Source organism: Chiloscyllium punctatum, chromosome 33, assembly GCF_047496795.1.
Source record: "Chiloscyllium punctatum isolate Juve2018m chromosome 33, sChiPun1.3, whole genome shotgun sequence".
Lineage (NCBI taxonomy): Eukaryota > Metazoa > Chordata > Chondrichthyes > Orectolobiformes > Hemiscylliidae > Chiloscyllium > Chiloscyllium punctatum.
The window spans coordinates 9756880-9782091 of NC_092771.1; the positions used below are offsets into that span (position 1 = coordinate 9756880).

General features: G+C 44.9%; 1 protein-coding gene across 2 annotated transcripts; it reads left to right on the top strand.

Moving 5' to 3' along the window:
- The first annotated feature begins 1963 nt into the window (after nt 1-1963).
- On the top strand, nt 1964-24514 carry LOC140458409 (neuronal acetylcholine receptor subunit beta-4-like). Of its 2 annotated transcripts, XM_072552917.1 has the most exons (6): nt 1964-2243; nt 11057-11202; nt 12803-12847; nt 12940-13049; nt 14374-15340; nt 24010-24514. In XM_072552917.1, the coding sequence occupies exons 1-6, from the start codon at nt 2201-2203 to the stop codon at nt 24136-24138; spliced, it is 1440 nt and encodes a 479-aa protein (XP_072409018.1). In that variant the 5' UTR covers nt 1964-2200; the 3' UTR covers nt 24139-24514. The 2 variants fall into 2 exon arrangements, with proteins under 2 accessions (XP_072409018.1, XP_072409020.1); XM_072552919.1 differs by lacking the exon at nt 12803-12847.
- The last annotated feature ends 698 nt before the right edge of the window (nt 24515-25212 follow it).

A 25212-nucleotide genomic window follows, 5' to 3' on the forward strand; every position in this document is an offset into this window, starting at 1 on the left:
TAGATTACTTACAGTGTAGAAACAGGCCCTTCGGCCCAACAAGTCCACACCGCCCCGCCGAAGCACAACCCACCCATACCCCTACATCTACCCCTTACCTAACACTACGGGCAATTTAGCATGGCCAACCCACCTGACCTGCATATCTTTGGACTGTGGGAGGAAACCGGAGCACCCGGAGGAAACCCACGCAGACACAGGGAGAACGTGCAAACTCCACACAGTCAGTCGCCTGAGGCGGGAATTGAACCCGGATCTCTGGCGCTGTGAGGCAGCAGTGCTAACCACTGTGCCACCGTGCCGCCACTGTAGTGTTTGGAGTGTAGACTCACCCTGGGAGCAGTGAGGGAGGGAGCTCCAGGATTTTGACTCAGCAACAGTGAAGTAAACTGTGGTATAGTTCCAAATGTGTGGCTTGGAACATCCCCCAGGTGGTGTTCCCATGTCCTTGTAGGTGGTAGAAGTTCCCACTCCAGCCTTGGGAAAGACCCTTTCTGCATTCATTCCATTCTTGTTCCATAAAACACTGAGTTCAGTCGACTCACATACATAAAAATACAAACAAATTAAAGTGCATCTGTGATTTCAAGACTGGCTACCATAACAAATCTCTTCCACACCGACCAATTTCATCAGATTCTAAGGCCTTCACCAGGAGATATGGGAAGAGTATGGTGTGCTTGGAAGGTGATGTTGTTATTAGTAGGACCAATAGGAAGTGCATGAATTTTATAAATGGAAAGCATTGGAAATACTCAGTAGGTCATACAGTGGCCATGGAACAGGTAACAAAGGTAATCTTTCACTCTGTGATTCAGTCTGACCTGCTCAGTTTTGCCAGCATTTTTGTTTATCGAACATCTGCAAAATTTTCCATTTGTATTAGAAGTTAAGCAGTCTTGTGCTGTACTGGTAGTGGTTCTGCCTCTGAGTCAGAAGTTCTGGGTGCAAGCCCCACACCAGGGCTTGACAGCCAAAGAAGGTGCATTCACTATTCAACCAACCAGGTTAGGTATCAACTTGTAACTCCTTCCACCATACCCCATCATCAGGCAGTAAGAGTAGGAGAGATTCCCAGTCAGCCACATGACTGTAGGTGCACTACAACCTTTACCATCACTATCCATAGTTCCAGACTGCGAAGTGTGTGTAAAAATGTAGGCTGCTATAGCTATTTTTTTTGCGGGATGAGGGAGAGACAGTTGACTGGATGACCAGATAACAGCATGAGGCTGATCCCTGTTTTGGGTTGGGAGGATCAATCCTGCCTTCAACAAAAAGCTGAAGTAGATGTTAAAGCTCATTCTGGTCTTTCTAAGCTGTACACCTAGGCATCACTGTTTATGATACTAGTGAATTGGGTTTTTCAGTACAGGCAGGAGAATTGATTTGCCCCATTGTGAGTTTGCCGACACACCTGTTGAGTAATAAAATCAACGCATCTTGGTTTGAAATGTATCAATTTAAAACAGATTTATTTTAAACATTATTTTTTTTTCAATCAGCTACTATTAAAATATGGATGGGGTCATGTCCTAAAGATGTGTTGATGCTCGCCTGATTTATAGACACTGATTTTGAAGAGGAAATATTGTATGGGAGAACTGCGGGGTGATGGTGGAGTGGGACAAAGGACAATCAAAGCGCTGGCATGTGAGCAATGGGTCAAATGGTCTCCTTTCATCTTTACGATTTTGTAAACTAGCTCCATAAGTATGAATACTCATACATACGCATATACAGAATCATTGTTGCAGATCAGCTATTGGACAATGTACAAGAGTTTGGGACCTAACAAGATGGGATCTGTGACCTGATATGGACCGGTAATATTTATTAACTCAGAAGCAGAACTGGCGTTGAGCTCCTGTATCACCCGGAGCTCCCCTATGTTATCCTGCCTGGCTGTGATGCTATGAACACAGTACCGCAGCTGCGGTTGAGTGACGCCTTTCCTCCTTCACTTTCCAGCCTGTCCCTTTCTCCACCAGAAATCTTATTCAGCACCACGGACAGCTCCCAAAGCATTGGCGAGATCAAACGCCCTACTCCCCTAGAATCTAACGTCCTCTAAATCATTTTCTGTCGGCTCCTTTGATCTGACCAGAGGTTGTTAACTAGTTAAACACCTATCCTCCCGCAAAAAAAAATTCATGATTGGAAGTCCCGTCCAGAGCAGTGTTGGACGTCTGCAGCGGAGATGGGTTCAATGCTTTACCTGTGCCTACTAACTATTGCAACAAGTAAGTGCACGATTTATCCCTCCTTTCTAACAGAAGTTAGACTGAAGCGGTGCTAAATGTGTAACCGAGCAGGCTGCCGTTAATAAGCCAAGCTGCATCGGATTTATTAGTCCTGCAGACATTGTATGTTGAAATGCTATTGCTACAGGAGTATGTGACTGCAGCCCAGCCGTTTAGGTTTGACTATGAAGATCTGTTTCTTTTTCATTTGCGCCTTTTCAATACTGAGAGAACTGAACGTGTGCTCGGTACAGGAAGGGCGAGGTAATAACTTGAAGAGTCGATTTTGGACATTCGGAAGTGTGCAGCTGTAAAGTGAGTGGGAGAACAGAATGAAGGGGTGAGAAAATAAGAAATGTTTGCCAGGATATCCACAGGCCTAAAATGTCGACCCTCCTTGTCAAGTGGGAAGGAGAATTGGTATACCGTGCATTACCTTTGAAGGGTTTTGGAAATGAAATACATTGGATTAGTTTCTGTCAGTTTCTGTGATATAATGTGGGGGAGAGAGCAAATAACATAGTCAACAGTAAACCTTGGGATGAATTATACCAGGTCAATGAAGTCACATCTCTTGTGTGGCATCTATCATTAGCTCAGGTCTCTGGAAATCTCAGTACTTCCCCATCCCCCATACACAGTCAGGAGACTGCAATTACAATTGCCTCTCTAATATGTTTTGATATAATTACATTACCATGAGTGGATGTGAATGCTTGGTTTGAACTTTGACACCAGGTCACTTGATTGATTAAATGTTGACCTTGATCAGAGATAATTGAAACCAAAAAATAGGATTGTATTCAGCAAAAGGATGCTTGTGTGCTTACTTGTTTGTGAGTGGGTGTGAGGGAGAATTAAAAATGTAGAATCCCATGTTTCCTTTTCTGGGAACTAAGTCAGTTTAGTATTGCACATTACAAACCACATTCCCATTTAATTCAACTCTCTCTCCGAAATGACTGCATTAACATTTACAGTCAACATGATGAATAAACCTTTAGCATACTGGAGTAGCATGGGGGCTCAGTGGTTAGCATTGCTACCTCACAGTGCCAGGGACCTGGGTTCAATTCCACTCTTGGATGACTGTGCGGAGCTTGTGTGTTCTCTCCAGGTCTGTGCAGGTTTCCTGTGGTCCACAGTCCAAAGATATGCAGGTTAGGTGGATTGGCTATGCTGAACTGCCTGTGGTGTGACTGACTGCTTATTTCGTTTCTCCTCATCACTCCCAGAGTCCTTCCAAACAAAACTCATCACTATTAGCTAATGTCCCTAAGTTGTCAGTATCATTATCTGCTCTCTTCATATTTCACTGAAAAGGTACTGTTGCAGCAGAAATATAGACACCAAGGAAGTCATTGAAACAGAAACTAAGAAAATAGGAGCAGAAGTGGGCCATTTAACCCTTCAAGCCTGCTGCACCAATAGGATCATGGCTGACCATCCAACCCAGTTCCCTGTTCCCAATTTCTCCCCAAACCCTTTCACCTATTTAGCCCGAAGAACAATATCTAACTAGACTATGACTGGTCGTGATTCAGTGGCCAATCACTGTCCAGAAGTTAAATAGAAGAACTGCAGATGCTGCAGATCTGAAGAAAATACCAAAGTGCTGAAGAAACTCAGGTCTTACAGCATCGTTGGAGAGAGCCAGAGTTAACATTTGAGTCCAGTGACCCTTCTTCCGAAGAAACATTAACCCTACTTTCTCTCCACAGATGATGCTGAGTCTCTCCAGCAATTGCTGTTTATGTTTTCTGTCCTAAAGAGCTTTGAGTAAAAGGCTGTCATCTATTTGATGAATGTGGTCGAGCCATCTCAGATGTCATTGGCTTCATGATGAGTGTGTGCTGATTGAATGAGTGTCCTTCAGATCCTCTCAAGGGGTGATCTTATCTTGCAAGCTGTCTGAGACAGTGAAGGTTGACACTGTTGAGACATTTTTCCTGCCACGCATGTACTGTCAAGGCCTCACCCCTGGACAGGAATGCACTGAGGATGCAGGCTTGGTTGACACACAATTTGAAGTTCTGTTTTCTACAGACTGAATGTATCAGTTGTACCTTTTGCAATGATATCAGCATCAAGTGACAGACTACTGGTGATTGTGGAGCCTTGATATGTGAAGCTATCAACAGCCTCCGGTGTCAATGCTGACACACAGCAGTATGGCAATATCCTGGACCAGACATTTCTTCCTGATGCTGACAGTCAAACCAACCTCTTGCCGGGTGAAAGGGTCAGTCGATTGCTGCTGCAGAGATTCCTCACTGTGGAATGTTAATACACCATCATCAGAATAGAGAAATTACCTGAAGTGGTCTTGGTGTACTCTTGTTATTGTTCTTGTTCACCTGAGACCCAATGAGCTTTTTACAAGTCTGGACTGTAGGCAGATACCCTTTGCCAATGACATGAGGGCACATGACAGCAGCAAAAAGGGGAATGTGCCAAAGTGTGTCAATGCCAGAAATGTTTGACACCAATGGAGATCTCAAAGGGTTCCAATGTTGCCCAGTCATGGTTAACCTTACCCATCATGTTGTGATAGAAAGAGTAAATCACATTCAGCAGCTTGGATTGGTGGCCAATTTTCTCTATCAGCTTAAATAGCTCACATGCTCAAGTGCCTTGGTGAGATCAATGAGGGCTGTATCTATATAAAATATATACATTCAGATACAGTGGCAATTCTCTTACAGCTGTCAGGCTGGGGAGATCATGTCAATTGTAGATGTTCGAGTTCTGGAACCAGATTGAGATTTGGGGTAGAAAAAAAAACCGAAGATGCTAGAAGTCAGAAACAAAAACAAAAACAAAAACAGAAACAAAAACAAAAACAGAGTGCTGGAGGAACTTAGCAGGTCTGGCAGTATTTTTGGAGAGAAAGCAGAGTTAATGTTTTGGGTCCAGTCACCCTTCAGAACTGATTGTAGCTAGGAACAGAAATGGTGGCTAATGTTCCTTTGGATGTGGGATGGTAGGTAAGGTTGAGGTGGGCTTGTGTGGGAGGGAAGAGAAGGGGTAAGGGCTAAAGTGCGGGAAATGGGTCAGGCATGACTGGGGGCCCCGTTAACCACTGCAGTGGGCACTTTCATTTGCAATTCACCTATTGTTTATTCCTCCCACTTCCCCCAAACCCCACCCCACCACACATCCCATCTTTAGTATATCTATCAGCCTCTCAACCTGAATGTTAACTCTGCCTTCTCTTCACAAAAGTTGTCAGGATTGCTGAGTTTTTTTGTTTGGGATTTAGGGTAGATGTGTTCAGCCAGGATCCATAGTCTGACAATCACAACACAAGAAAATACTTTAGCCACAATGCTTGGCAAGGATGTGCCTCGATTGTTGTTGCAATCCTTGTGTTTGTCCTTCTTCCTACATGGAGTCACAATCTTTGTCCCACCTTTATCCTGCTGCCCTGCCCTCTCACTCCAGCAGAGACAAAGCGGTTGCGACAGATGCTGCAGGAAGTGCCAGTTTGCTATGTTTAATGCTTATGGCATCGTACCTGGAGCTTTGTTCATAGCAAGCAAGAACTTTTTTTTATTCATGGGCTGAGGGCATTGCTTGCTAGGCAAGCATCTAGGTCCACATTTATTGCCCACCCCTACGTTAAGAGTCAACCAAATTGCTGTGGGTCTGGAGTCACGTATAGGCCAGACCAGGTAAGGATGGCAGTTTCCTTTCATGTGGGAACCAGTTTTCTGACAATCGACAATGGATTTATGGACATCATTAGACTCATAGTTCCAGGTATTTATTGAATGTAAATTCCACCACATGCCATGGTGGGATTCGAGCCCAGGTCCTTAGAACATTACCTGGATCTCCGGATTAACAGTCCAGCAATAATCCCATTGGCTATTGCCTCCCCAAAAATGACTGCTATAAACCTCCACCATGGACTCTATATCCAGTCTAGCCATGATGGACAGACTTTCTGCTGTGTTATAGAACTTCTGTAGTGACAGTATTCCCCCTCAGAGTACAACTCAAAGTAGCGCTCCACTCACCTTCTCAACATTAGAGGTTGGTTAGCTCAGTTGGCCAGACAGTTAGCTTGTGTTCCAGTGACAGCAGCAACAATGGGTTCAAATCAAGCACCAACTGAGGTTACCATGTAGTTTTCACCTTCTCAACTTCTTCTCTCCCCTGAAGTGTGGGGATTGTCAGGTTAAACCACCACCAGTCATTTCTCTCTCTCTCTAATGAGGAAGCAGCCAACTCATCCATTCCGATCAGACAAATTAATCTGATCTCATTTGGCCCATATCTCTCGAAAGCTTTCCTATTCGTGCACCCATCCAGATGCCTTTTAAATATTGAAATTGTAGCAGCCTCCACTACTTCCTCTGGCAGCTCGTTCCATGCCCTCAGTGCGAAAATGTTGCCCCTTCGGTCCCTTTAAAATCTTTCCCTTCCCACACTAAACCTACGTCCTCCAGTTTTGGACTCTCCCACTCCAGGAAAAGAACCTTGGCTATTCATCCTGTCCATACCCTTCATGATTGTATAAACCTCCATAAGGTCACCCCTCGGCCTCCAACACTCCGGAGAAAACTGTCCCAGTCTATTCAACCTCTCCCTATTGCTCAACCTCTCCAACCCTGGCAACATCTTTGTAGATATTTTCTGAACCCTTTCAAGTTTCACAACATTGTTCCCATAGGAATGAAACCAGGCTTGCACACAATATTCCAAAAGTGGCCTAACCAATGTTATGTGCAGCTGCAATTTGAGATCCCAACTCCTCTACTCAATGCACTGACCAATAAAGGCAAGCATACCAAATGCCTTCTTCACTACCCTGTGACCTTATAGCTGTTTAGCAACAATTGCATTTATATAACACTTTTAACATAATGGCATAAGGTACTTCAAAGAAGGTGATTAGATAATTATTCACCCTCAGCCAACAAAGGAGACTTTAGAAGAGATGTCAAAAACTAGGTCAAAGAGGTCATTCTTAAATAGATTATGTGGAGGCAGAAGTTTAGAGGTGAGGTTTCAGAATCAGACTTTTGAAGGTATACACTCCAATAGAAAGTTAAAGAAAGGGGGATGTTGACAAGAGGCCAGTACTAGAGGAACACAGAGATTTTGAGGGGCTGGAGGAGATTCACATACAGGTATAATCGAAACAGACATAACTGATGGAGGACATTCTTCCTGCTCCTCACACCTAGCGCTGGATGGTTAGAGGATTGCTTTGCCAATGGTTAATATGGGGGCACTTGCAGGGTCTAGACTTTAAAGAGTCATTTCACATTTTCTTTTGGGACAATAATTTGTACTTCTGATGGTTGGGATTTCTGAAAAGAAAAGCATAATTATTTTTGACCAGCTCTAGAGAGCACAGCCCATAACTTCTGCTCTCACTGCCACTTCAATAAGATTCATTCCTCAATGGAGACCGGAACTCCACTGATCAAAACTAAGTGAACCTGTTTCTCTGTTATCAGCTGGGGTAAGCTGTACTCGGAGTCTTATCTGTGCCAATGGTTGGGAGTGGGAGGTAGCTATGTTGCCTTCTAGAACTGCCCCAGTGCTATCAGCAATCAAAGATTAACCTCCTGGACGCTGGTCTGAACAAAATCCAAGAGAAAACTACTTGTCTCACAGACAGACTGGAGAAGCTGGGACTCTTCACCATACAGAAAGGGAAAATCATAGAATGGTTACAGAACAGAAGGAGGCCATTCAGCCAGCTATGTTGGTGCTTAATGCAATTTTCCCACCTTGTCCCGATCACCCGGAACATTCTTCTCTTTTGCGGTAATAATCCTCTCGAAAGCCTCAATTAATCCCACTTCCACCACACACTTGGGCAGTACATTCTAAACTACTCACTGCTTGAAAGGATTCTTCTTGTCGTCATTGCTTCTTTTGCCAATCACCCTAAACCTGTGCTCTCTGGTTCTTGATCCTTCCACCAATGTGAACAATTGTTTTTTTGCCAATCTGCTCTTCCCAGACCCCTCATGACTTTGAGTACCTCTGGTAAATCAGAGGAATCCTGCAGCAAGTTACTAATTTTCTGCTTCTCCAGTGTCTGCCCACCACTACATAGAATTACCCACGAGTGTGAGGGAGCAGTCTCCTACTTGTGCGAGTGGCTGAAGATCCAACAATACTCAAGAGGCTCCATACCAACCCTAGGACAAAGCATCTTACTTGATTGGTATCCCATCCGCCACCTTCAACATTCACTCCGTCCATCATTGAAGCTCAGTAGCAGCAGTGTGCACCATCTAGAAGTAGTATTGGAATAACTCACCCAAGGCTCCTTAGATAGCACCTTCAACTGAGCAACCTCCCACAGTCCAAAGATGTGCAATTTAGGTAGATTGGCCATGTTAAATTGCCCCTGGTGTCCAGGAATGTGTAGGTTAGGTGGATTAGCCATCGGAGATGTAAGGTTAGACGAATAGGGTAGGGTGTTCTTCAGAGGGTCGATGCAGACTTGATGGGCTGAATGGCAAACTTCCACACTGTAGGTATTCCATGATTTTATAATTAGAAGGACAAGGACAGCATATACATGGGAAAACTGTCACCTGAAAGTTGCTCTCCAAGCCACTCACCATACTGACTTGGGAACTATGTTACAATGGGTCTGCAATGATCCAAGAAGGTAGCTCACCACCACCTTAATTCGCAATTAGGGACAGGTAATAAATGTTTGCTGAGCCAGAGATGCCCAATACCTTGAATGAATAAGACTGAGTGGATAATGAGAAGAGATTCCATACAAATTTCAAACGCCTGGGGATCCTTGATCGATCGATAAAGATTGACTTTGCTATTGGCATCAGAGTAAAGAATCAAAGTGATTGGTGAAAGAATCAAAGGCAAGGCTAAATCATCTTTTGTTATGCAGTGAGTGGATGGATTTGGAATGAGAGTGTGGTGGAGGCAGATTCAACCAGGGCTTTCAAGAGGCGATTGGATAAGCCCCTGAATGTAAATAATTGCAGAGCCACAGGGAAAGATGGAGGTACTGGAGCCTGGTTAAACTCCTTCCACAGAGCCAACATAGCCACAATGGTCCAAATGGCTAGCTTCTGTGCTTACAACAATTCTTTGATTCCATGAAATACAGAACACATAATTTCAAACATAATATTTTCTTTAGTTACAAAAATACCAGAGGTGCAAAAAACAGGCTAATTTGACTTGTGGGGCAGTTAATTTAGAAACCCCCACAAATAGTTCCAATCAAAATTGACAATTTAGGAACTTTGCAAAAGTGAAGACTACAGATGCTGGAGATCAGAGTCTAGATTAGTATGGTGCTGGAAAAGCACAGCATCTGAGAAGCAGGAAAATTGACGTTTCGGGCAAAATCCCTTCATCAGGAATGAACGCAGGAACCCTCCAGGGTAGAGTGATAAATGGGGTGGGGGAGGGGGGGTGCTGGGGAGAAGGTAGGCCAAGAGTAGATTAGGAGGATGGAGGTGGGGATGAAGGTGATAGGTCAGAGAGGAGGATGGAGTGGATAAGTGGGAAGGAAGATAGGCAGGTAGGACAGGTCATGAGGATGGTGCTAAGCTGGAAGTTTGGAACTGGGGTAAGGTGGGGGAAAGGGAAATGAGGAAACTGGTAAAGTCCACATTGATGCCCTGGGGTTGAAGTGTTCTGAGGCAAAAGATGAGGTGTTCTTCTTCCAGGCATTGGGTAGTGAAGGAATTGTGGTGGAGGAGGCCCAGGATCTGCATGTCCTCGGCAGAGTGGGAGGGGGAGTTGAAATGTTGGGCCACGGGGCGATGGGGTTGATTGCTGCATGTGTCCTGGAAATGTTCCCTAAAGCGCTCTGCGAGAAGGCATCCAGTCTCCCAATGTAAAGGAGACTGCATCGGGAGCAACAGATGCAATAAATGATATTGGTGGATGTGCAGGTGAAACTTTGGTGGATGTGGAAGGCTCCTTTGGGGCATTGGGTGGAGGTGAGGGAGGAGGTGTGGGCACAGGTTTTGCAATTCCTGCGGTGGCAGGGGAAGGTGCCAGGATGGGAGGGTGGGTTGTAGGGGGGTGTGGACCTGACCAGGTATTCACGGAGGGAACGGTCTTTGTGGAAAGCGGAAAGGGTTGGGAAGCGAAATATATCCCTGGTGGTGGGGTCCATTTGGAGATGGCAGAAATGTCGGCGGATGATGCGGTTTATGTGAAGGTTGGTAGGATGGAAGGTGAGGACCAAGGGGTTCTGACCTTGTTGCGGTTGGATGTTGGGGTTTGAGGGCAGAGGGGTGGGATGTGGATGAAATGCATTGGAGGGCATCTTCAACCACGTGGGAAGGGAAATTGCAGTTCTGGTGTGTTCTGTGGTGGAACTGGTCCTTCTGGGAGCACATACGGCAGAGGAGGAGGAATTGGGAATACGGGATGGCATTTTTGCAGGAGGTGGGGTGGGAACAGGTGTAATCCAGGTAGCTGTGGGAGTCGGTGGGTTTGTAAAAAATGTCCGCCGGATTTGATGGAGATGGTGAGGTCCAGGAAGGGGAGAGAGGTGTCAGAGATGGTCCAGGTGACCTTAGGAACTTCACAAGATTAACACGAGGTGCCTCAACACCATTGAAACAATTTGCTCATCTCCCAGAGTCAAATCAACTCAGTTAACTTTTTGCTTCCTAAACAGTCAGCTCAAAATCATTAGAGGCAGAGGGCAGCAGCAAATTCTCTAGCTGTCCTCACCAGGGAATAGCTTGTGCCTGGGAAGGACTTGAAAGAGAAGCGGGGAATGAAGAGGTTTAGAAACCCTGGAGTGGTGTAGGGCTGGATTTAATATGCCCATTACTTTTCTGCAGGAAGCCACAGTGCAGAGGTCGAGGAGAGGCTAATGAATTACCTTCTGGATCCGGAGAGGTACAATAAACTGATCCGACCAGCAGTCAACAACTCTGAGCTGGTCTCTATTGTCTTTCAGGTCTCACTGGCACAGCTCATCAATGTGGTACGTTAACAGGGGTTGAGGATGTATTACCAATGCTTCAAGTGTCTGCTTCCGTGCTGTATGAAAACTTCCGTTTGTATAGAGCCCTTGACAGCAAAATATCCCACTGCATTTAACAAAATTTGGCCTAATGCCTCAAAATGTGGGATTAGACTTAGTGATCAGTCCAAGGACATTAATGTTTTCAAGGAGGAACAGGGTGGAGAGATCTAGGGTGGAAATCCCAGGGCTTAGCATTGTCAGGCATTGCTGCTGATGGGGGATTGAATAAAATAAAAACAGATCAGAAGGTCTCAGGGTTATGACGCATATTGATCATAATTGATACATTGACCAGATGTGTAACTCTGGTTCCCACCCCCCTGCCAAATTAGTTTAAATGCTCCCGAACAACACGAGCAAATCTCCCACCCAAGACATTTGTGCCCCTCCAGTTCAGGTGCAACCCATCCTTCATGTACAGGTCCCACCTTCCGCAGAATGCATCCGAATGACCTAAGTATCTGAAGCCCTCTCTGCTGCACCAGCTGCACAGCCATGTGCTAAGCTACACTCTCGGACTGTTCCTCACCTCACTATCTTGTGGCACGGGTAGCAAGCCTGAGAGCACTACTCTATTCATCCTGCTCTTTGGCTTCAAACCTAGCTCTCTGTAGTCACTTTTCAGATCCTCAATCCCTTTCCTGGCTATGTCATTGGTGCCAATATATACCACGATTTCCAGCTGCTGACCCTCCCCTTTAAGAACCTTGTAAACCCAATCGGCGACATCCCGGACCCTGGTACCAGGGAGGCAACATACCTTCCGGGAGTCCCATTCCTGACCACGAATGGTGGGTGAGGATGTTTTATTGCAGTGTCAAGGGATCAGCTTTGTTTCTTCCTCCACAAGTGAACTCCTTTCCTCTCCAAAAGGTTTGCTCCAGGCTAGTTTATATTCTCACAGCCAATTCTGTGATCTTTCACACACGTGCTCCTCCAGTAGCAGCCCAGAGTGTGAGTATCAGCTGAGAATTTAATCAAACGAGAGGCAGCAGCCAATAGATCACTCCTGGGTCTGTACATTACTGTCCTCGGTGACACTGGTATTCTACACAGGGGCCATGAGATATTCGTTTTCGGGTGACATGGCCTAATGCAGACTAGTGTTGTCATTTTATACAAGCGTTGACATGGCAACAGTGCATGTTACAATATGCCAGCAGATACATGAGAACACCATTGGTTACAAGTTCCTCTCCAAACCATCTAGATTTGGAAATATATTGCCGTTCCTTCATTGTGGCTGGGTTAAAGCCTGAAACTCCTTCCCTGACAGCATTGTGGGTCTACCTACCCCACACAGTTCAAGAAGGCAGCTCAGCACCACCTTCTCAAGGGTATTTAGGGATGGGCAAAAAGCACTGGCCCAGCCAGCAAAGCCCACATCCCTTGACAAATTTTAAGAAGTATAATTAAAAAACCGGGGACAGTATACAAATGCATATGCAGGCATTTGAGAGGTATAGGCATGTGTAAAACCAATCAATGACATTTACAAATATCATTCATGTCAACTCTGTGTTCCCCAATTCCCCACCTCAACCTTCTTTCTGTTTAGAATGAACGTGAACAGATCATGACAACAAACGTCTGGTTAAAGCAGGTCAGTACCTCTCCATGTTTATCTTTGAAATGCGGGAATGCCCACTCTGAGCATGGAGACAGGGTCACTTCTTCTTGTGTGCTCCAATACAGGAATGGAATGACTATCGACTGCGCTGGGACCCGGAGCAGTTCGAAGGGATTCGTAAGCTACGGATAAATGCCAAGCAGCTTTGGCTCCCAGACATTGTGTTGTACAACAAGTAAGTTTGAATTCCAAACACAGAAAAATAAAAGCACTTCTCTAGCTCCTTTGATGAAATTAGGATGTCCCCATGGCTCTTTATGACCAATGAAAGGCTTTTGAAGTGTAGTCACTGTTGTAGAAAGTGTCAATTTGTGAGAAGCAAGCTCCCACAATTGATATCTGCTTTTGTAGTGTTGGTTGGAGGATAATACCAGTGACAGTCAATGTCACCTCTAAGCTGTGTGGCCATGTAGTTGCTCAGAGGGTTTGTGTATGCCCATATTGACTTTGCTTCCAGAAGCCACTGCCATGCGTGAACCTCATGGGTCTGCACAGAAGTGGGAAAAATCAGAGAGAAAATAAGCAAGAACCCCCACAATCTCATTTGAAAGAGCATCATGTTACCATTTACTTGAGAGGGAGGCATGGTGACTCAGTGGTGAGCACTGATGCTGCCCAGCGCTAGAGACCTGGGCTCGATCTGGATGGTATTCAGGCCAGGACAGACTCTCCTTTCCTTGCTTGACCAAAACCATTAAATGCCTTAACTATTCACATAGCAATGTGCCAAGGACACAGGCAATACAGTGGCTCATTGGTTAGCCCTGCTGTCTCATCGCACCAGGGGCCTGGGTTCAATTCCAATTCTCCCCATGTCTGTGTGGGTTTCTTCCACGTGCTCCAGTTTCCTCCCATAATCCTAATTTGTGCAGGTTAGGTGGATTGGCTAAGCTAAATTGCCCATTGTGCCCAGGAGTGCAGGCTAGATGGATTAGCCATGGGAAATGCAGGGTTGATGGGTCTGGGTGAAATGGTTTTTGGAGGGTTGGCATGGACTCAATGGGCCGTATGGCCTGTTTTCAAAGTGTAGGGGTTCTATGATTCTACGGTGGACAGGACCTCAGATCAACAGCCCATCCAAAATACAAGCACTCTACAGTGCAGCAGTCCATCAGTTGAACATCACAAGGTATCAGCCTGTATTTTTGTGTGCATTTTTTCCAAGCCCCCTTAATTAACTTAACGTTAATTCACGAACACTTGAAGTGAATAGTAAATGCGGGTATTCCATGCAACGTGATTCAACTGTGCTCCGAAATATTAACAGCCATTATATTAATAGTTCACACAAAATTCTGAAATTTCCTGCTTTAAGAATGTTAAGCCAGTAAAATATACTGAAAATGACTCTTTTGAACAGCAAATGGAGGAATTTCATGTCAAGGCATTCAGTATCATGCAATTTCAACATGTCTTTGCTTTTCTCCACCAGCCTTATGCTCTATACCTTATTTATCACTTACTTTTTTTTGAATCTCCACAAACGTTTGTCATTGTAGTGCTGATGGGACCTACGAAGTCTCTGTCTACACTAATGCCATTATTTCCTACAATGGAAGTATCTACTGGCTGCCACCTGCCATCTATAAGAGTGCCTGCAAGATCGAAGTGAAACATTTCCCCTTTGACCAGCAGAACTGCTCCATGAAATTCAGGTCCTGGACCTATGACCACACAGAAATCGACCTGATCCCCAAAACTGATGGTGCAAGCATGGATGACTTCACGCCCAGCGGCGAGTGGGACATAGTGATGCTCCCAGGGAGGAGAAACACAAATCCACTGGACCCAACCTATGTCGATGTGACGTATGACTTCATTATTAGAAGGAAGCCCCTCTTCTATACTGTTAACCTCATTATCCCATGTATTCTCATAACCTCACTCGCTATTCTGGTGTTTTACCTTCCATCAGACTGTGGTGAGAAGATGACGCTATGTATCTCTGTTCTACTTGCATTGACAGTGTTCCTCCTGTTGATTTCCAAGATTGTCCCACCAACCTCGTTGGATGTTCCATTGATTGGGAAGTATCTGATGTTCACCATGGTGCTGGTAACATTCTCTATAGTGACCAGTGTCTGTGTCCTCAACATTCACCACCGCTCTCCCAGCACACACACCATGCCCCAATGGGTGAAGAACATTTTCCTGAATAGGTTACCGTCCCTCCTGTTCATAAAGAGACCTCAAAACAATTGGACTAAACAAAAATCACACCAACGCAGGAAGAGCAATCTCTGCAATGCCCATGCAAGTCCAGAAGAGAGCAACAAGAACTTTGCTTTCTTTATAAATCCCACTTCGACCAAAGTTTATGACTTCAACTTCATGGAAGCATCTGATGGCTGCCACCAAGATTTAAGGCTGAGAACTTCCGCAAAGCTCCCACCTGAACTGCAGGACGCTCTCGATGGGGTGAAATTCATTGCAGATCACATGAAAAATGATGATGAAAATCAAAATGTAAGTGTCATTTTACTAAATCGAGTCAGGCCACCCGTTGACCCCAGGCTAATGGTGGTGGCAGTTGTGACCGAGTGACTGGAGTGGCTATCCATCTGGTTTCCCTCGTCCAGAACTGGGCACCTTTTATGTCCAGCATTTTAATTTGGGTTCAACACAAATACCCAACTGTATGGAGACCTGGTCCTGGATTGGGTTAACTGGCTTACAAATGCACGTATCACCCACTGCCACTCTAGTCCTGTGCCTGATCTGTATAATAATGGGCTCCTGAGTACCAGCACTCTAGCGTTTTTCAAACAAAGATCCTGAGCTGTTGTTGATGTAGTTGTTCCTCTTCCTCTTCTCTCCTTGAAAAGATTTGGTCTATAATGTTCTCTTGTAACAAAATGGCTCTCCCTCTCTCAATCTCTCTTCACCTAACAGTTTTAGTCATTAGACTCTGCCAGGCCAGGCTAAAAGGACTGCTGGAGTAGAGTGGGGATGGGGAGAAAGTAGCATAGAGTACAATAGGTGAGTGGGGGTGGGGATGGGGATGAAGGTCAGGGAGGAGGGTGGGGGAAGGTAGCAAAGAGTATAATGGGTGGATGGGGGTGGGATGAAAGTGATAGGTCAGAGGGGAGGGTGGAGTGGATAGGTGGAAAAGAAGATAGGCAGGTAGGACAAGTCATGGGGACAGTGCTGAGCTGGAAGATTGGAACTGGGGTGAGGTGGGGGAAGGGGAAATGAGGAAACTGGTGAAGTCCACATTGATGCCCTGGGGTTGAAGTGTTCCAAGGCGGAAGATGAGGCGTTCTTCCTCCAGGCGTCGGGTGGTGAGGGAGCGGCAGTTAAGGAGGATCAGGACCTCCATGGCCTCGGCTGAGTGGGAGGGGGAGTTGAAATGTTGGGCCACAGGGCGGTGTGGTTGATTGGTGCGGGTGTCCCAGAGATGTTCCCTAAAGCGCTCTGCTAGGAGGCATCCAGTCCCCCCAATGTAGAGGAGACTGCATCGGGAGCAACGGATACAATAAATGATATTGGCGGATGCGCAGGTAAAACTTTGATGGATATGGAAGGCTCCTTTAGGGCCTTGGATGGAGGTGAGGGAGGAGGTGTGGGCACAGGTTTTTCAATTCACCTATTGTACTCTATGCTACTTTCTCCCCACCCCCACCCTCCTCTCATTTATCTCTCCACACTCTGCCTGTATTCCTGATGAAGGGCTTTTGCCCGAAACGTCAATTTTACTGCTTCTCGGATGCTGCCTGAACTGCTGTGCTTTTCCAGCACCACTCTACTCCAGACTCGGGTTTCCAGCATCTGCAGTCATTGTTTTTACCTAAAAGGACTGCTGGCTGTCCCAGCAAACTGAACCAACAAAGCCGTTGCAATCCAGGTATTGCTTCCAACACTTTCAATATTGTTGAGCTGCTTGATCAGCATTGACAATGAGGCACCAGCTCTGAGTGACAAGAACATAGAACAGTACAGCCCAGTACAGGCCCTTAGGCCCTCGATGTTGTGCCGGCCTTTTATGCTCTAAGGTCAAACTAACCTACATACCCTTCGTTATAGTGTCATCCATTTGCCTATCCAAGAGTAGCTTAAATGTCCCTAATGTATCTGACTCTTCTACCACTGCTGGCAGTGCATTCCACGCACCCACCGCCATCTGTGTAAAGAACCTATCTCTGACATCTCCCCTAAACTTTCCCCCAATCACCTTAAAGTTATCCCCCCTTGAGACATTTCCGCCATGGGAGAACATCTCTGGCTATCCACTCTATCTATGCCTCCCATTCTCTTGTACACCTCTATCAAGTCACCTCTCATCCTTCTTCACTCAAATGAAAAAAGCCCGAGCTCCCTCAACCTTTCTTTCTTCATAAGACATGCCCTCCAGTCCAAGCAACATCCCGGTAAATCTCTACACCCTCTCTAAAGCTTCCACATCTTTCCAATAGTGAGGTGACCAGAACTGAACACAATATTCCAAGTATAGTCTAACCAGGGCTCTGTGGAGCTGCAGCATAAACTCAGGGCTCTTAAACTGAATTCCCCGGCTAAAAAACGACAACACACCATACACCTTCTTAACAAACCTATCAACTTGGTGGCAATTTTGAGGGATCTATGGACATGGATCCTGGGATCCCTCTGTTCCTCCACACAGCCAAGAATCCTGCCTTTAACCCTGTCTTCTGCATTTAAGTTTGACCTACCAAAGTGGATCACTTTACACTTTTCCAGGTTGAACTCCATCTGCTACTTCCCAGTGCAGTTCTGCATCCTGTCAATGTCCCATTGAAACCTGCAACAGCCCTCCACACTATCCACAACTCCACCAACCTTCATGTCATCGGCAAACTTACTAACCCATACTTCCACTTTCTCATCCAAGTCATTTATAAAAATCACAAAGAGCAGGGGTCCCAGAACTGATGCCTGCGGAACACCACTGGTCACCGAGATCTAGGCTGAATACTTTCCATCTGCTACCACCCTCTGACTTCTATGTGCCAGCCAATTCTATATCCAGACAGCCAGATTTCTCTGTAGCCCATGACTTCTTACTTTCTGAATGAGCCTACCATGAGGAACCTTATCAAATGTCTAAGGGTCAGCGTAGAAGGGTAACCCAAGACAGACTGGTTTTAAAGGCTGAGGGAATGAGGGAATTCAACCCTAGATAGAAGACAGTTTGAATCTGCTGCCTCCATAGATAAATTGGTCTGGGATGCACAGTTCCTTTAAGCCCTCAAACATGGAAAATCAAAATAATTCCCCTCACACTGGTATTCTTGTAAACTGTCCTGAGTGCAAGGGGGATGCTTCAACAAAATGTGCAATTATTTTCAGTATTATTGGTAAAGTGTCACTACAGTCTTACCAGACCACAGGACTGCTCTGTCATTAGAGAAAGATGTAGAGTGGTGACTTAATCTGAGGGCCACCATACCTCAGGTGAGGGGAGAGGGGTTGGGGAGAGCCTGTCATGGTAACCTCAGCTGGTTGTGTGGAATTGGAGCCGCACTGTCAGCATCACACTGTTTTGCAAACCAACCATCCAGCTAAATAGCAACCCCCCAACCCCGCCTCCCAACTTCAACAGTAATCACATTGTGTACTACCTGTTGACTATTCCTCGTTCTGTTTAAACAAGTTTTCTAATTTATATCAATGCACAATGATTCGAAAGCTACATATAAGTAAAGTATATCAAGAAATGTAATTTCACCCAACCCACTGTACCGTAGTGATTGCTAATTGCGTTTGTAATCACATTATTTTGTTTCAGCAGGAACACACAGGATTACACCACATTATAGCATACATTTCTTCCACTACATATCCTTGGGAAAGCATCGAACAAATGAGAATGTACAATCAATATTGTGATTTTCTTCTTTTCGTGTAAAATAAATTCATAATTATAAATGCAGAATTTTTACTCACACAAAAGCACGACATTCACTTTGGATGTTAATTGTATGGAGGGGTTGACATGGGACAGCCAGTGCCACCCCTCACAATATGCAGTGTTAAAAGGTTATGAGTTCAAGTCCCACATCAGACTCAAAGCACAAAGTTGATTGTCTCAATGCTGCCCTGTTGAATGTGCTGTCTTTTGATGAACTACCTCATCTGTTCATGAAAAATTGTGGTGTTGAAAGGAGCGGGAAGCTCACCCTCCCTTAACCAACATTCCTAAAACAGATCATGTGATCATCATCACAATGTTGTTTGTTGCAGCTTGCTGGGTAGGTGCTGATATAGTCATAGAGTTTTACAGCATGGAAAGATTGTAAAAATTAAGTCATATCTTGCCTGGGTTAGTACAACTGCAACAGGAAGACTGAAGGGAGCCAGGATACGAGGCAAATACAGAGTCCTGGAGAAACTCTGCAGGTCTAGCAGCTCATTTGAGAGACAAACAGAGTTACATTTAGAGTGCGGTACAACTCTTCTTCAGAACTACTGGGACAGGTGATGTAGGAAAAAGAGCAATGAGCATAAATGACACAATATTTGGGGAAGAAGACAGACCCAAAGATATTGTTTGCAGAATTATCAATAGAATAACTTTGAATCATTACAGCGCAAAAGCACATTTAACCAATTGTGTGTGCGCGGACTCTCCAAAGGAGCCGTTACTCCATTCTCGCCCCACATCCCATCGTGTTTTTCCTTTGACTCATATATAGGAAGAGTGGCAAACACTTAGGGCATAGAAGGTTCCCATTCTCCCATTACATCTGCATGAGCTAGAAAACAAGCTACCTGGCCTAATATCATTTTCCAGCAGTTGGTCCATACCCCTGGAGGTTATGGGACTTTGGGGTACATATCTAAATGCCTTAGCAATGAGCTGAGGGTTCCTGCCGTGACCACCCTTTCAGGCAATGAGATCCAGACCCTTCATAAAGGTGCGATGGAGAGAGAGAGAGAGATTGGAAGCGAGAACTGGGAGAGGAACCATCTTTCAGATAACATACATCTCCTTTGAGTGTGTCCAACAATGAAAGACATAAGATTATTCCCAAATATTTAGTTAAGAAATTGTGCATGATTGGGTAATTAATGAGCTGACTTCTTTTCAATAACCACACCCCAATATAGCAGTATTCATAGTTACTAAACAACCAGTTTTGATGTAAATTTTCATGCAGAGATGCCAAATGATGGTTGATAGCAGAAATGCGAGGATAATAACATGCTACTTTGGAAAGTCTGTCTGAAATTGGGGCTGAATTGTTGGAGAGTAGTAATGAGAACTTTAACTATGCTTCATAGAGTCATAGAGATGTACAGCATGGAGACAGACCCTTCGGTCCAACCCGTCCATGCCGACCAGATATCCCAACCCAATCTAGTCCCACCTGCCAACACCCGGCCCATATCCCTCCAAACACTTCCTATTCATATACCCATCCAAATGCCTCTTAAATGTTGCAATTGTACCAGCCTCCACCACATCCTCTGGCAGCTCATTCCATATACGTACCACCCTCTGTGTGTAAAAGTTGCCCCTTAGGTCTCTTTTATATCTTTCCCCTCTCACCCTAAACCTATGCCCTCTAGTTCTGGACTCCCTGACCCCAGGGAAACGACTTTGTCTATTTATCCTATCTATGCCCCTCATAATTTTGTAAACCTCTATAAGGTCACCCCTCAGCCTCCGACTCTCCAGGGAAAACAGCCCCAACCTGTTCAGCCTCTCCCTGTAGCTCAGATCCTCCAACCCTGGCAACATCCTTGTAAATCTTTTCTGAACCCTTTCAAGTTTCACAACATCTTTCTGATAGGAAGGAGACCAGAATTGCATGCAATATTCCAACAGTGGCCTAACCAATGTCCTGTACAGCTGCAACATGACCTCCCAACTCCTGTACTCAACACTCTGACCAATAAAGGAAAGCATACCAAGCGCCTTCTTCACTATCCTATCTACCTGCGACTCCACTTTCAAGGAGCTATGAACCTGTACTCCAAGATCTCTTTGTTCAGCAACACTCCCTAGGACCTTACCATTAAGTGTATACGTCCTGCTAAGATTTGCTTTCCCAAAATGCAGCATTTATCTGAATTAAACTCCATCTGCCACTTCTCAGCCCATTGGCCCATCTGGTCCAGATCCTGTTGTAATCGGAGGTAACTCTCTTCGCTCCAATTTTGGTGTCATCTGCAAACTTACTAACTGTACCTCTTATGCTCACATCCAAATCATTTAAGTAAATGACAAAAAGTAGAGGGCCCAGCACCGATCCTTGTGACACTTCACTGGTCACAGGCCTCCAGTCTGAAAAACAACCCTCCACCACCACCCTCTGTCTTCTACCATTGAGCCAGTTCTGTATCAAAGTGGCTAGTTCCCCCTGTATTCCATGAGATCTAACCTTGCTAATCAGTCTCCCATGGGGAACCTTGTCGAACGTCCTACTGATGTGCATATAGATCACATCTACTGCTCTGCCTCATTAATCCTCTTTGTTACATCTTCAAAAAACTCAATCAAGTTTGTGAGACATGATTTCCCACACACAAAGCCGTGTTGACTATCCCTAATCAGTCCTTGCCTTTCCAAATACATGTACATCCTGACTCTCAGGATTTCTTCCAACAACTTGCCCACCACCGAGGTCAGGCTCACCGGTCTATAGTGCCCTGGCTTGTCTTTACTGCCCTTCTTAAACAGTGGTACCACGTTTGCCAACCTCCAGTCTTCCAGCACCTCACCTGTGCTTCAGTTAGCCTAGAAATAGTTAGGCCACTTTTGGAATACGGTACTGCATAAAAACCGAAAATGCCTCAGATACTGTAAATCAGAAAGAAAAACAGAAGTTGCTGGAAAAGCTCAGCAGGTCTGGAAGCATCTGAAGGAGGGTTACTGGACCCGAAATGTTAACTTTGATTTCTCTTCACAGACCTGCTGAGCTTTCCCAGCATTTCTGTTTTTGTTTGAAATACTGCATTCAGTTCCGGTCTCCCTGCTATAGGAAAGATGTTGTTAAACTTGAAAGGGTCCAGGGCTGGAGGGTGAGCTATAGGGAGAGGATGAAAAGGCTGGGGTTATTTTCCCTGGAGCATCAGAGGCTGAGGAGTGACCATATAGAGATTTATGAAATCATGAGGGGCATGGATAGGATGAATAGCCAAGGTCTTTTTCCCAGAGTAGAGAAGTCCAAAATTAGAGACCATTGGTTTAAGGTGCGAGGGGAAAGATATAAAATGGATCTAAGGGGCAATGTTTTCAGGCAGAATATGGAACGAGCTGCCAGAGGAAGTGGTGGAGGCTGGTACAATTATAATATTTAAAAGCAATCTGGATGGGTATATGAATAGGAAGGGTTTCGAGGGCTAAGGGCCAAATGCTGACAAATGGGACTAGATTAATTTAGATTGTCTGGTTGGCACCAAAGAGTCTAATTCCTTGCTGTACATCTCTATGATTCTATAAATACTTGATGCAGAGTGAGAAAAGTCATTGAAGAATATTGCTTTTTCTTCTGAGCATAAGTTGCACCAAAAATAAACAAGTATGTTTTTAAAGATGACTTAGAAGGAGTACAAACCTAATTCTTGCCCTGCAGACATGAAATGAGCTACATAATGCAAATCCATTTGTTTTCATAGATGGGTTTAGGTCGACTAATGGCTGGGTCTGATGAATGGTGGTTCTGCCTCTGACTCTGTCGGGAGTCTTTGCCAGAGGCTAGGCTCACAGATTCAAATTGAAAACCAGCAGAGAGTTTCAAGATTACAGGAGTCAGTGAGTTGAGATTTCCCAGAGGGGTTGTCAGACAGCACTAAACAAATATTAAACTCTGCATAAATAGGCCAGAAAACCATCAGAGTGAGAAAACAAAATATATACTTTGAAGTCAAAGCTTCAAGGAAACAGAATTTTTACTACACACAGAGGTGAGGTCTGGCAATAACTTAGTTTGGAAATGGACAGTGCTAAGCTTTATATTCCAGAAGATCCAAGGCTCAGTTGCTGCTCTGTTTGAGACAGCCAGAATGCTGTCACTAATTTTGTACTGACACCGCATGTAGAAAGGTTAGGGTACAGGTTAAAGGAAATTAACAATCAGATGGAGAGAGAATGAGTTTTTTTTTAATGCAGTGAGTTGGGGTAGTGAGATTATCATAGAATCCACGCAGTGTGGACACAGGCCATTCGGCCCAACAAGTCCACACCAACTCCAACGGGCATCCTACCCAGACCCATCCCCATAACTCTGCATTCCCCATGGTTAACATAACCCAACCTAAACAATCCTGAACACTATGGGTAATTTAGCATGGCTAACCCACCTTTGGACTTCCGCAACTTTGAACCATGGGAGGAAACCGGAGCACCCGGAGGAAATCCACACAGACACGGGGAGAATGTACAAACTCCACACAGACAGTCGCCCAAGGCTGGAATTGAACCTGGGTCCCTGACGCTGTGAGGCAGCAGTGCTAACCATTGAGCCACCCTGCCATACATAAAAAATGCAAAGAATTATTCTTCTGGGAATGTGCTGTCTTGTGAGCAAGTGAGAAGCAATAATAATTTTCATAAATACTTAGTACATACTTGAAAATACAGTGCATTGGATAAAAAGCAAGAGATTGGCACTAATGGGCTAGCTTCTTCTAAGAGCGAGCACAAAGCACAATGGGTTAGAATGGACTGTGAAAGGAAAGAAAATCAGGCACTGTTCCCATCCCTGATCTCTGTTCATTTGCCCTTTGGTGCAATGCACAAATACAGGTTTGCCAGGATTGCTGGGCAGTTACACCAACAAGTAGTGCCTAGGCAGAATTGCACATGATGGTTGGCACCTGAGGTGAGTAACCTGAGATCCTGCACACTAACCATTCAGGAGAGAAGGGGAAGAGCGTTAGACAATGACAGGGTGAATGAGGGCTGGTACATCACCCATGAGCCAGTACGGATATGACCCTTTAAGAGACCTTGCCTATAAAAAGTAATTGCAACTGCAGAGCAAGACATTTGCCCAGCCAGCTGAGAAAAGTGAGATTCAAGAGAAGCAAAGAAAAACTGAACAACATGAGATGTTTGATACAGTGTGAAGTTTCAGAATGTTTATGAAGCTTGGATTGTTTGAGGAGAAAGGAGCCTTGTGTAACCCCTGCTGCATAAATAAAAATGCATTGAATATTTTCTCTTCCAGGTGACTGAAGACTGGAAATATGTGGCCATGGTGGTTGATCGCTTGTTCCTCTGGATTTTTATTGTGCTGTGTGTTGTGGGAACAGTTGGATTGTTTCTGCAGCCATTTTGTCAGTCACAAAAACATTGAGCTTCAGTGGATCTCAGCAGTGTACATAAATTTGCATTGTGCACGGAGCTTTTTAAACAACGACTGTTTGCAGAAGGAAGGGGAACCACCCCAAAGTGATGCACGTGATTCAAATGCTCTCCCTTTATCTGCAAAATGTCTGTACTATTAAGAGGCATTATTATATCAATTGTAGTCTAGAATGTGGTGCTGGAAAAGCACAGCTGGTCTGGCAGCATCTGAGGAGCAGGAGAATCGACGTTTCTGGCAGAAGCCCTTCCTGACCTGCTGTGCTTTGCCAGTACCACACTCTTGACTCTGATCTCCAGGAACTGCAGTCCTCACTTTCTCCTCATATCAATTGTAAGCTAACTTTGTCTTAATACCAACTTTTAATAGCCATGCAAAGCTTTAGTTTGATACAAAGTTACATTTAAAATTATTTTGTAAATTTCTGCTTTAATTTTTGAGAGCTACACTGTTCTAAATAAACAGAAACACTGCAAAACTGTTTTGTCAGTCTGATGTCTCAATCTAACCCTATTAGACATTAATAAGTTCCTGGATTTCCCACGTAGATGCGCCAGTCAAGAAGGTACGACCACGCCTTTTTTTCCTCAGGTGGCTCAGGAAATTCAGTATGTCCATAAGGACCCTCACCAACCTTTAGCATTCTGTTTGGGTGCATAACAGCCTCACACGGCTCTGTCCAGGACCGTAAGAAACTACAGAAAATTGTGTGCACAGCCCAGACCATCACAGAAGCCAACCTCACATCCATGGACTCCATTTACACTTCTTCTTGCTGTGGAAACGCTGCCAACATCATTAAAGACCCCTCCCACCCAGTAAATCTCTCTTCCATCAGGCAGAAGATACAGAAGTTTGAACACATGCACCAACCGGTTCAAGAACAGTTTCTTCCCTGCTGTTATTAGACTAATGAATGGACCTGTCTAACTTCATTTAATGTTGATCTTGCTTCATGTACCTCCTGTGCAGTGTAACCTGTCTGCCTCACTCTGCCTAAGCACCCAATGATCTGTGTGTCCCTGTTTGCTATGATCTGCCTGTACTACTCACAAAACAAAGCCT